Raw genomic sequence first — 12,992 nt, 5'->3', positions numbered from 1 at the left:
GGGTCGCGCTGATCCGTTCGATTGTGAGAATATAGATAATTCGCTTTTATAAATATAAATAGAACTTCTATACGCAAATATAGACACCAATTATGCATTGATACAAAGTCGATGTTTTGTAGTAAGGACGAAAGCGCCATTTCGAAAAATTTTTCAGTGGAGATTGTTCTAGGTTTTAACGACTGTTTTAAAATATTAACGTCCTATTTCATTAAATACTTAAATTAAATTTTGGTTTTAATTAAGTTTAAGTTTTAAAATTGAATTTTAAACAGGACGTAAATAATTTAAAACAGCCAACTAAGACATTTTCTCCTGAAAAAATTTTCGAACTTGCATTTTCGCCCTTTCTACAAAACACCGACTTAAATGCGAAATTGTGAATTGCGCTTTTTCAACATGAAAGAACACAATTCTCCATTTTGTTACTCTCGTGCACACTTTTAGAATTTCAAGGTGCAAGGATCGTAAAGTTTAAACGTTATTGCACTTGAGCGCTTGCATAATTAAACACAAAATGCATGAATATAAGGTACAGTTACAATGTACCGGTACCGGTATGGTACCGGTAAAAAAACTATGTACATTTTATCGTACTAACTTTATTTTATTTCTTTTGATCTCTGACACTCGTTGTGATGTAAATAACTACTAATTTTAATATATAAATTTACGTTTACCTATTTGTATGATTTTGGCTCTAAATTGTATTGAAAGGCACCAATCACTGCACTACATCAGTAATTACAAATAACATTTAAAAAAGTAGTAGATTTTATAATTTATCGGTAAAAGATTTTTGATACCGGTAACCAAAAACGCACATAAATTGTACTGTATCTTAATGCGTTTTGAATTGATTTGGCACGCGCTGAAACGTCTATAAGGGTTACATGAAAGTAACCAAACTGGTACGTTTATTAGACAGTATTTCAATAATAAAGTACTTGGAACGGATTTGGAAAAATAATGGATTGGCCTAAATCGTTGTGCTTTCCACGTATCTCTAATTAAGTATAATATATTTCATAGTTTACGGTACTTAAATTAAATCTTTATATAAGTTTATTTATTTAAGGCACAAACGTGACGTTGTTATCATTTTCAAATATTATCATTAAATTGGTTTTTAAACAACATTAAAACGCATTTCATTAACTAACATTACAAGAAGAAAAGGCATTTGTCAAAATTGTACCATTTTTACTAATTTGCCATTGTAAATATGCAATTTTGACAAACAGGAAAAAAACGTTATTACCTTAGATAGTGAAGATGCATTACCATGATTGCACTCTCGTTGTATAAACAATACAGTTACACAGTGTTTTTTATTGTCGTTTCATTAAGGGGATGTCAGGCTACATCTTGACAGGTGACTATGAAGAGGGAAGGTAATAAAAAGGAAAAGAGACGGTTTCAGGTAAAAACCAGTCGCAATGAAACGAAGGTAGTTTTTAATAAAATACAGGTGTCAATTCAGGCAGGGAAACTAAAGTTTAATTCAAATTCAGTGTATTCCTTTTCGTGAAAGAAAGAGGGAAGAGTTTCTTAATTTCTGATGACAGGTTTTAAGTAACATAAAGGCACGGGATAAAGATAAGGAACGTAAAGGTAAGGACTTGTTCTTGACCACTGCTTAGCCCTTAAGCAAAGATAGGATCTACGCTGGAACTAGCTCGCCCAGAAGATTCAGCCGCACCTTAAAGATACTTGGGTTGTACGTGCTTAGAAACACAGTCGCAGGCGGGTAATTCCATTCCAAGGCTGTGCGCATAATAAGGGATGACGAAAAGCGCTTAGTACGCCTAAAGGGAGTATCGATCAAACAAGGATATCCCGCCGTACGTTTGGATGTCCAATGGTGAAAGGGAGAGGGCGGGATGTGCTGATGGCGCTTATGAGTGATGAGAGAGAAATGGAAATTGATAAGAATGTATGTACATACATACAGTAATAAACAGTGATCGAGGTAGGTAGACTATATTTACCTATCTTCGAGGGACAGAAACAGAAAGTGGACACTACCTTACGACAACAATTTTTGTCCAAATGAAAACGTTGTTTGGGACAGGTAGGTATAATATATTTATTTAAACCGTGTAACTGTACTATAGTATGAGCGCTTTAACTAATTATGTTCCAGGCAACCACACCAATTACCTGGTCTCAAACAAGAGAATTCCTTGTACTATGAACACCAACTAGAGCAACGGAATTCAGTTCGTGGCATTACTTTTAAGTTCATTTTCCAAATTGGTCGTATCGGGAACCGAATTCGGGACCTTCTTCTATACTATCTACAGTGCAAACAGTTGGGCTACCGAGGTCGTCAAAACTATTACTCTGAGTTTTATGTCTCCTTATTTACTAAATACTAGGTACAATGGACCTTTATTAAATTAAATTAAAAACCCATGAACGCATCTTCACCTAATTAATAATTTAAGGATATAACAATGACAAAACAAGGAATACATATTATTTAGCAAGCACAAAGGTAAGACAGGGTAGGGGTGCGTTTACTACTCGATCTGTACTCAAGTTCTTGCAACTAAATCAATGTTAAAATTTCCGCCATGGTTTCTCGTATAACCAATTAATTAATTACTATAATAAAACACTGTATAGAGCCAATTCTGTAGTTCTAAACTAAATTTGAAAGGTCTAAAGGTTTGAGGTATTCCCACATTCATTATCAAATATTTATACAGGAGCTATACAAATGTAAAATATCAAACAATATCGTTTCCACTATCAATATGTACGATATTAAAAAAACATATAATTTTTCGATTAATATTGATAGTTTTGCTGAGGATACTGTCTTTAGACCTATAAAATTTAGAGTATAAGAAAATCAACGTAATTGGCGTCTTTAAGTACAGAGGGGAAAGACAGTCGACATGCTTAAGATGGATGCATGCTTTTTTTACTTAGAAGGGTAGTCAATTTATATGGTTTCCGATTTTATTTTCAGTCCACATTATAGTGTAAAAACTATGGAGGCGGAAAACATAGATATTGAACATTTAGAAGGGATGGGAAATGACGAATTCAAAGTAGTAGTAGAAGACGATCTAAATTTCATGAAGAATAATGTGACTGTATATCTACTAGAATCCGATGACTACGAAGAGATCTTGCTTGTAATGTTTCATGTAAGTGAAACAGAGGGTAAATTAAATATTTTTCATGAAATTTTGGTCCAACTATGACGTCGTATTTAAAATGTTGACAACAAACCATTACACCTAAAATGCGGCTAAACACTGAAATTCAACACAGTGCAAGACAGGGTAGCGATTCTGATATGCTTTTAACTGAAATGAAACAAAAATTGATAAAATTTTAGGCGTTGATTTTCAAATATAAAGGATGATGCATTAAAAATAGAGAAGGCACGAACTATCGGCCGAAATCATAAAGTCAAGGCAGTCTAGGTGTCCACATCGGGTCTCTTCTTAAATTTTTAACGAGCATAGCAGAATCGGTAACAAATAATTACGGAAAACCACATTCAATTGATTTAGTTGCATTTTAAATTGTAACTATTATATATAGTTATAAATCATGACATAAACGAGGGCATGAACTCCGTGCAGTACGCCTCAAAAGCAAAACTAATTTTACCGATCTCTAATTGTCACTTTTCATATCAGTTTAAAACGGTGAAAATTTTTAGGCATCTAAAATTAGTTTCTATTTGAATAAATATGCACCAGAATTGAGACCATCGTATACGTTTTTTCATAACATACTATTAATTGCTTGAGTACATTGCTAAAAAAACGAGCAGTGTTACTTCTTATCTATAGTTTGTCTTACCAATTTCATCTAACGATATCCATATTGTTATTGAAAAAGAAAATACACTCATTAATTTTACATATTATTGTAACAGTGTATGTGTGATACGATCATCTCGCGATAACCTTTTTTTGGTTGTATATTGTAGGGACCTACATTAGTAATGAACAGTATTCGTTTTGTTTTTATGGTACAGTAATCATTAAAATACGAGTCATCTGAAGGCTACCATTGAAATCCGCTATCAGAGCACTAAATCGTCTTCATTCTTCTCCATGCAGCCACTAGTGGGAGAGTTGGACTACACTGCACGTTCCAGTAGTGGTCACTTCAAAACCTTTGGTTGTCTGCGAGTTCGGCGCCGCGCAAACGTGACTCTTGTGTTGGATACAAGTAAGGCTAGTAGAACCGATCCGGTTCCTAAAATTTTGGTTTTGGGTACTGGGCTTAGCTCAGTACCGGTACTTCTGGTATTACCGGTACTTCTTGAAAAGCTTAAACTGTAACCAGTTAGTATGCTTTTTCCGGGTTATTCGTGCCTATTCATATTCATGCAATAATAATAGCATAAATAATAAAGAAAAACTTCATTCTTTAATAAAAAAAAGGTATATTCAAAATATTTATTTGAGAGATAATTACTATTAAATTTAACGTAACATAATATCGTAAAATCACATTGTAGTTACTTAAGTATTAATAAAGTTTAAGTTGCGTTGTAATAGCGAAAACCTCCGTGCGAAGTTGCCAACGTGCGATATTACTCATGGCTCAGTAGGTAAGTAGTTCCTTGCTATAAACTGGAGTATCGGTAATCTATAATCGCGGTACCGGGACTGATTGCATCTCGTCAATGCCGGGATTTCACAGTATTTTCGGAACCGGGATTTCCCGAGAGCAAGCCCTAGATACAAGCAACCAGCAACTAGAAACGAAGATTCTATTTTCATACAATTACGGTTGCCGCAACCGGCGACTATGTTCGGTTGCTGCGACTGCAATTGTAAATTTTATTTATATATATTATTGTATGAAAATAGAATATTCGCTTCTAGTTGCTGGTTGGTTGTAACCAAGACAAGACACACGTTTGCGCGGCGCCTTCTATACGCCTGTCCAACGTTTACTACTTCAAAGAGGCGACTCCGGTCCGGTAACGGATCTCGATTAATAATGGAATTTATCATAAATCACCAAAAAAATATTGTTCATTAATAACATCTGTTCCTTTGTGTCACTGTTACGAAAATAGTATTTTTTGTGTTCCATTTATCTAATAGAATTAACATTGTCTAACGAACGACACAGAATTGTATATATCTATATTTAAAAGTACAAAATTCTAAATTTTTTACTGCAACAAGACATCGATTTTCTATGTCTAAGCTTTTCCTACGCAATAACAATGATTCAATAACTTTTGTTGCAACAAAGTCACCTACCTGCATGTTGTTATAAACCTTAGTAGTTATAGGGAAGCTTAGGGCCACACACCACACAATGTAATGGGCTCGTGACAAAAATTGTAATAAGCTTGGAGGCGTCAATGTACAGCGCAATCTATTTTTTTTAAATTTTTGTTTCCAAAAGTTTTACTACGGAGCGCCGGTGACTTATCTGTGATATGTATTCAAAAAAGGAACTACCACTATCACATTGAAAAAAGTAAAGTAGGGCCATTGACTTACAAATAAATGGACGACGGGTCTAATACAAAAACCACGAAAAAAATGTCCCAAGTCAACCTATTTAAACGTAGTGACATGTAAAGGAATATGAAAAAGCTAAAACGTTGAATTTAAATTGTAATGTCACCGCAGTACTGTCTAATTTTACTTGCTTCGCCGTCAGTCGAACAAACGAAGACTAGAGCGTGAATGACGCTCTGTATACAATTTTAACGCCCTATAAGTTCGGACACTTTTTAGCGCGGACCCGACGTCCATATAATTGTAAGTCTTTTTTGAGGACCCAGAAGCATGTGGCTAAAGTGTACGGAGATGTTAATAACGAAATGCTAATGATTGATAAAACGCAGCTATTCTCCGTTTTGATGTTATAGATACTGGGCCCCATTAAGGTTACGATTATGAAAGTAAGATAAGTAACTCGCAGACTTGGTGTAATAAGGCCACATCTGCAATACGACAAGTTTTAGGACAGATTAAAGATTTTTTTGAACAAAATTAGTCGATAAGTTAAGAGTTATTAAACGTCATATACATAATTTGTTTCATGTAATCTGTATTATTCGACTACAAAAAAAAGGAGGAGATTCTTTATTGAACTGTATTTTTCTTAGTGTGTACGCGATTACTTCGACATTTGTGAACCGATTTCGATGATTCTTTTTTTTTGTTGGAAAGGTTTCTCAGTGGTGTTCCCAACTGGAGAAAATATTCCACCTCTAATGGTGGAAAATTAGGGGATGAATCAGGTTTATTGGATTTCAGTAATTTTCCGTCAACCGATTTTAATAAAACTTGGCAAATAGATGTAATTTCACCAACTTTTGGTGAAGGTCGGTTTTTTTTAATAAAAAAGTTATAATTATTATTGACATTTTTTATGAAATAAGTCCACTAGTTTTGTTATGAAAGATCATCAAAGATCGTCCACACAGAAAAATTTCTTGGACCGATGGGACATGAACCCACGACCATGTTGCACCGTAGCATTGCTTGAGCCACAGATCAAGTTACCGAGCTGTCGAAATTCTCCTATGTGTTTTTTGTCATGGATCTTTGTACTGGCTTTCGGCATTCGTCGCCGTGGTGACATCTAGTGAGAGATTTTTGAAAAACCTTCACGATTGTTCCATGTGTTCGAGCTTTGTATTAATAATCATATCAAAACTAGTGGACTTATTTCACAAAAAATCTCAGTAATACATTTGATCAAAAAGCGACATCGACGTCAGTTGAGGCAATTGTAAAGATACCGGCTGCGGTGAGGTTTTTGAAAAACCTCTCCCTAGAGACTAGCTTTTGTTATGTCTTAAGCTTTTATGACTTATGGTCACATGTGGCTTTATTATACCAAAGGGTCGCTTAAATCCGCATCCATTTTTGTGGCTAACTTGCTACATCGTAAAGTACACATTGTCACTTTCAGATATTTATTTTAGTCTAAAAAGAAACAATATTACAACGAATTAGTGTTCATTGAACAGAACGTAAACAAACCTAAATAGTTTAACGAAAATCAGCAACAAGCATTAAATATTTCAAATGTGCAGAAGTATTAAAATCCTTTTGATCTATAGGCCAAAATATTTGCTTTGTCATGTTTTAGTTTGCTAAACAACGGATGCCGCAATGTTTAATTTCATTTAGTGATTTACCACTGCAATAATGTCTTTAGTAGTGAATAGTTTGTGTCAGGGTTTACTGACTAGTAAACTAAATGCATTACATTTATTGTTTTAGAAAGGTGTAATATGACACTTATACAAACACTACAATAGGGGCACTACTCTCGAGGCAAAAATTCCGTTTCCCCACTATAGATCATTTCGCGACTACTTTCGAAGTTGAAGCTGTTCGAAACAGTCAAATCGCGTTGTCATACATTCTTAGGCCGTTTCCTGATTTGGCGGTGCGGTAGTGGTGCGGCGTCGATACGGTCGGTATACGCCGTATCGAATGCTTACCGAGCGCCTATATTTCAATGTGCGCTTCCCGGTTGGCGCGGTTTGGACAGGAGCGGGAAGAAATCGTTTCGGTTTACGGTATACCGCGCCAAACAGGAAGCGCACACTGAAATATAATACTGCTGCGTATTACTGCGTATACCGAGCTTACAGATACCGCACCGCTACGACACCGACAAGTCAGGAAACGGTCCTGTTCTAGCCCCAATCGAAACTCAAATCTGTATGTATGAGTGGTTTTTAAGAGATGTAAAAAACTAAGTTTGTGTCCGTAAATAAAAAACATACCTAAAATTTATGTTGAAGAAAATAATTCCGAGTTGAATTTTAATCTTAACCCGTTGAGGGACAGTAACACCGTTTACCGTAAATTTAAACAGAATAGTATGTGAAAATACGGGGTACCCCGATTCGCTACATGGATCTCAAAAAACCAACTACGGGCTTTACACTGCGATTCCCAAGTGCTTTCTGTGTAGTCGACGCCTACTGCTACTCCATAGAGAAGTATCGACAACGTACTGGCATAATCAATAAATTACATTGAATATTTTATAAAATATTGATTCAATATACATAAGCACTACGGCAAGAAATATAGTGACATTTTCGTGAGCTGTACTATTTAAGTGTCTATACTACCTTAAATGGCTTTGGTTGATTACGCATAACAGAGAAGATGTTGAATCAATCACTTTGAAAATAGTAGTTTATGTAACTGGTAGTGTGGGTTTACGAAACGAGCCGACAGGCGAGTGTCATAAAACATCTCCCGAGTGTTTTAATGCCTAATTATGTACGGTTACATACACTGCTTTATCTATACACTTATTATAAGCTCTCTGTGATGTGTTCAGGAACCGCATGTTACGACTGGCGAAATGGCGGCAAATAAAACTTTTCTCACGCATGTCACACAACCGTAGTTTTTATTTTAAATTTAAAGACAAATTAGAATCGGCCCCAACTATCATGTCGTTTTATATCAAGTAACGTGTGAAATTGTCAAAATTGTTTGCTATTGACATTTCATTTCGAATAAAACTTCATCTCGACGATATTAGAATTGAGGTCCAATCATATTGTTTTGTTTTTCAGAGATGTTCGAAATTGGAATAAAATAATAACATCGAAACATGGAATTCGATGTTATTATGAAGCAATAATAACATTTTAAGAAATTTGTCCTAAGAAAACAATTTACCTTTATGCTGGTCGTAATTTGCGTTTTTTGAATACATTATAGAGAGTTTATGATATTTGTGTAGATAAAATATATAGTAAAATTGAGGATATACACTGATTACTATACGGTGTGAAAACACGATTCCTAAAAATTGTCACGATAGAAAAAAAACATAAACTTACTCGAAATTTTACAAGAAAACCGCTGTATTAGATAGGTACTTTACATATACCAATGTTTTTTTTAATATCAAGTGAACTAAGTAGAACACGTATAGTATACGTATACATTTTTCAAATGGCTTTAATGTCGTGTGAACAGTTTTTTTCATTTCTGAAACAAAGCCAGTGAGCCTACCGCGCGATCCAAACAAAATGGAACGGGAAAAATTTTAATTCGACCTGAAATAGAATGGGCTCTTAAATACTGTTAATGAACGGGTTGAGTGCCAAAGACGTATCGTTATTCATTCTACGGTTTCGTTGTAGTTTATATACTGTGATCTTGTTATGAAATTAAACAGGCCAATAAATATTTACAAAATACCTTGTGACTGTATACTTTAAGATGTAGCCAGACGTGCGATAGTGATTTCTCTATCAGATCATGAGCAGTAATGCTCTCTTTTGCATAAAATAATCTTGCAGTAGAAAATCGCCAATGGTGTTTTCAAGAGTGTAATGTAAAGTTTTCAAGGTATGAAGTAAAGAAAATAACTCACCAATAGCATTAGGGTCATCGGGCGGTTTGTAGAAACTCAAGCCCAACGATACAACAGCGGCTACCTCAAGGATGATAAGGGTGACGTCCTGCAACGCCTCCCATACTAACGTGAGGAACGTCTTGGGCGGCTTAGGGGGAATTAGATTCGAACCGAACACTTCCCGCCTATGCTGCAAGTCCGCTTTCGAACCGCTAAGACCTGTGGACAAACAATACGTTAATTAGATTTTTTGTTATTATTGACTGACTTCGTTATAGAGTCTATTTGGGTCGACCTACTGGATGAAGACTAGTTGGTCGTCCCAGATATCGCTGGAGCTAGGAATGCCTATTATGATTCGATTTTTAAGGTTCTCAATTCGACTGTTATGTTTTTCTTTCTGTTTTTTGTATGTATGTTACGTGATAACTCCGGCCCCGGCATTTGTGAACCGATTTTTATGATTCTATTTTTGTTCGAAAGAGGGTACGACCCGACCCTGAAATTGAGGTGTTAGACTTTATTATTATCAACAATTAATATTGAAATAGTCTACTCTGCTATTAAATTTGCCAAAATTTCAAGTAATACACATAGAGTGGATAATAACTCTCTCTGAGATCCCGGAACAATTAAAAATAAAGGCAAAGCAGTCATATTTTTACTTACAATTACAAATCTTTTTGCCCAAATACCGCAGTAAAGAAATAATTGCTAGTTACACATCAAAAATATAGAACTAAATACAACATAATAATTCCGAGATTTCAGAGGGAGGTATTATCTACTCTGACGATTTCGATCTCAGGTCATAAACGAATTTGTTTCTGAATCTAAGGGATATCGGCCTTGGCAATCTTAAATAATATGGATGCTTAAAAGAACCGCCCACTCTAGATTGTTCCCTAGGGTATACCTTAGTGTTAAGGGTGGAATCCAAGAGATGGGTAAAGTGTAATGTGTAACGGAAAGTAATGGCCTTAAACCGTAAACGCAAGTTTTTCTTTATTGCTGGTCGGTAAACATTTCGCTCGGTTCTCACTTAATAATAAATGTCGATGTTTTCGGTTACATAGTTTCAATACAATTTGAATTGTTTTTGGGCTGAGCTTCAAGTGAGGTCACATAGTTGTTAAAAACACCGGTTTATAATCCTAAGCAGGATTCGAGTTATCAAAATGTTTATTTTCTTTGATAATTATCACGATAATTATCCATACTGATTAATAATTTTATCTCTTTAATATTTGAATAAAAATGGCAAACAATGAGAAAACTAAATAAACATGACGATAACGCTCTGATACAAACACATGGCATGACATTGCCAGCAGTCGCATTTTGTTGTTCCAATAAATTTTATAGATATTAATTTTATAAATATTAAGATTAAATTAAGGTATATTTTATCACGATAATTACATTTATAATTATCATGTCGAACCCTTATAGGATTAATTGATGATTATAAGGAACTGATTTATTTATTAGCTTATATTTATAAGCGCAAACAGCTTTCACCGTCGAAAACTCCTCTGAAATGGAGAACCAAAAACGGCTGTTTCATACAGTCTGTCTGTCAAATGGACTATTTTACAACGAATGTTATAAGCATGGTCTTATCTCTACGGTACCTAGTTCAAGTTTTGTACATTTAAAAAACATTTGTAATCGAAGCGCAGTGAACGAAGCTTTCTTGGCATCCGTTCAAATTGCACGAAGGATAATGCCGTTCCTCAACTAATATGCATGAAATGCTAATTTCAGCATAAAAAATACAATTATAGAAATTCAATTTTTGATCTGTGAACTGACATAATGGAGGTAAAAGGTTATCAATGTTAAGTTTATTAAAAAAATCTATAAAAAATGTTATTATAAAAGAAAGAAAGTATACGTTGAATAGGTACGAAGAATGAACTATTAATATTTACCTAATATGGAACAGATATGGAAATTATATTTCGCATGTTGAAACAAATAGTGTCACAAAATGAAAATCTTACGTTTTCAAATTTAAATGTATTTTCAGAAATTCATTAGAGGTCAGTTCTCGAAGATGTTTTCGTGTAATGAAGAAATTATTAGTAGTAGAGATTTAAAGCGAACGACAGTTCGGTAAGTGCAGAGGTTACCCATGGTAAATAGTTGTTTTGAAAAGGCCAAAGTTTAAAAGGACTATTATAAGTTGACCTGAAGCATTAACAAGGTAAAATGAATTGTTAATGTAAGAAAAGCAATAGCGTCATTATCATATTTCGTATTCTTCAGACAAGCAGAAAGATAAAGGGGATAACTATCTCTATAAATACGAAGAGAAGAAAAACACAGCTCTGAATAATACACGTAATTTACAAATGGCAAAAGAAAGATGATGAATTTCACAAAATACTTTAACCCAATATAAGGGGTGCAAAGACAATGCATTACCATCCATCATGGAGAGGAGGGGTGCGGGGCATGGGTGGGCCTGGTAGGGTTGTACAAAGTTACACGTATGTGGTAGACGACTTGATTTACATCTACTGTTAAAGATTTTACATATGTCAGCCCAGAAATATTTTAGTAGCAGTAGAGCTCCTTATGAAAGAGTTCGTATAGGGAAGTTCTGCCATCTCTCTATTTCTGCCGCCAAGCAGTAATGTAAGCATTACTGTGTTACGGTTTTGAGGGGGAAGGGTGCTGGTGAAATTACAGGCCCATGTGCCTCACTTATCAACAAATTTTCTTTATGTCTCAGGGTGACGGATGCAGTAGCAGTGTCCCCCAAATCTTTGCGATTTAAAGCTCTGAGTGGCATTGCATCTGTTGTGGACATACGTGTCGTTTACTAACTGGCGCACGACTTATTCGTCCATCGAGTATATAACCAGAAATAGAGACAAACGTCATTTAATTGAAAACTATTACGGCCAAATCATTACGGTGACAATTGCGCTGCGATTGGCCAGCTCAAATTCGAAACAATTGACGGGTGTCGGCAATTGTTTCACTTGTTTGACAAAATAATAGAGGCATATTTTAGTAACGAAATTAATAATTATTTACAGGCAAATAACATCATAAACAAAAAGCAATACGGGTTTCAAAAGGGTCGGAACACTAATCAACTAATATCAGACTTCACTAATGAAGTGAACGTGTATTTAAACGAAGACAAACATGTGATAATTTCGTTTATAGACTTTAGCAAAGCATTTGAAACTTTACACCTAAATACACTTTACGATAAACTGTATGACAATGGTACACAGGGCCCGTTATTAGAATGGTTTAAAAACTATCATGAAAACAGGTATACCGCAGTCAGCATAAACGGAGGAATTAGTGACTAGATATTACCGGAGTAAGGCACAGCACAGGGTTCAAATATTGCCTCCACACAATTCTTGATGTACGTAAACGAAATGTGTAACTTGTTTGCGGAAGGATCTGTGTACCAGTTCGCGGACGATAAATGTCTACTCACACTTAGACGTAGGGACTGCTCAAAAAGTTATGCAAAATAACTTTGATACTGCGTGTAACTGGGCGCACGATGTTGGTCTTGTTATAAACGCACAAAAAACCAAAGTAATGCACATAGTATCGTCATATAAAACTAAGTCTACACAACCTATCATCTTGGTCCATGAACATCA

General features: G+C 35.1%; 1 protein-coding gene across 11 annotated transcripts in view; it reads right to left on the bottom strand.

The window, feature by feature from the left end:
• LOC113228109 (plasma membrane calcium-transporting ATPase 2) overlaps window positions 1-12,992 on the bottom strand; it is a 322,320-nt gene that overhangs the window by 49,940 nt on the left and 259,388 nt on the right. For 9 of the 11 annotated variants that reach the window (XM_026461259.1, XM_026461263.1, XM_026461262.1 and 6 more), the window contains 2 exons: window positions 9,370-9,570; window positions 3,829-3,837 (listed from right to left, as the gene is read on the bottom strand). In XM_026461259.1, coding sequence (XP_026317044.1) covers window positions 3,829-3,837; window positions 9,370-9,570 — 210 coding nt within the window. The remainder of the gene's footprint in view (window positions 1-3,828; window positions 3,838-9,369; window positions 9,571-12,992) is intronic. The other 2 variants (XM_026461260.1, XM_026461265.1) reach the window with 1 other exon arrangement.

Source organism: Hyposmocoma kahamanoa, unplaced genomic scaffold (assembly GCF_003589595.1).
Source record: "Hyposmocoma kahamanoa isolate Upper Pololo Valley unplaced genomic scaffold, ASM358959v1 224, whole genome shotgun sequence".
NCBI lineage: Eukaryota > Metazoa > Arthropoda > Insecta > Lepidoptera > Cosmopterigidae > Hyposmocoma > Hyposmocoma kahamanoa.
This window is presented reverse-complemented; position numbering and strand designations above follow the sequence as displayed.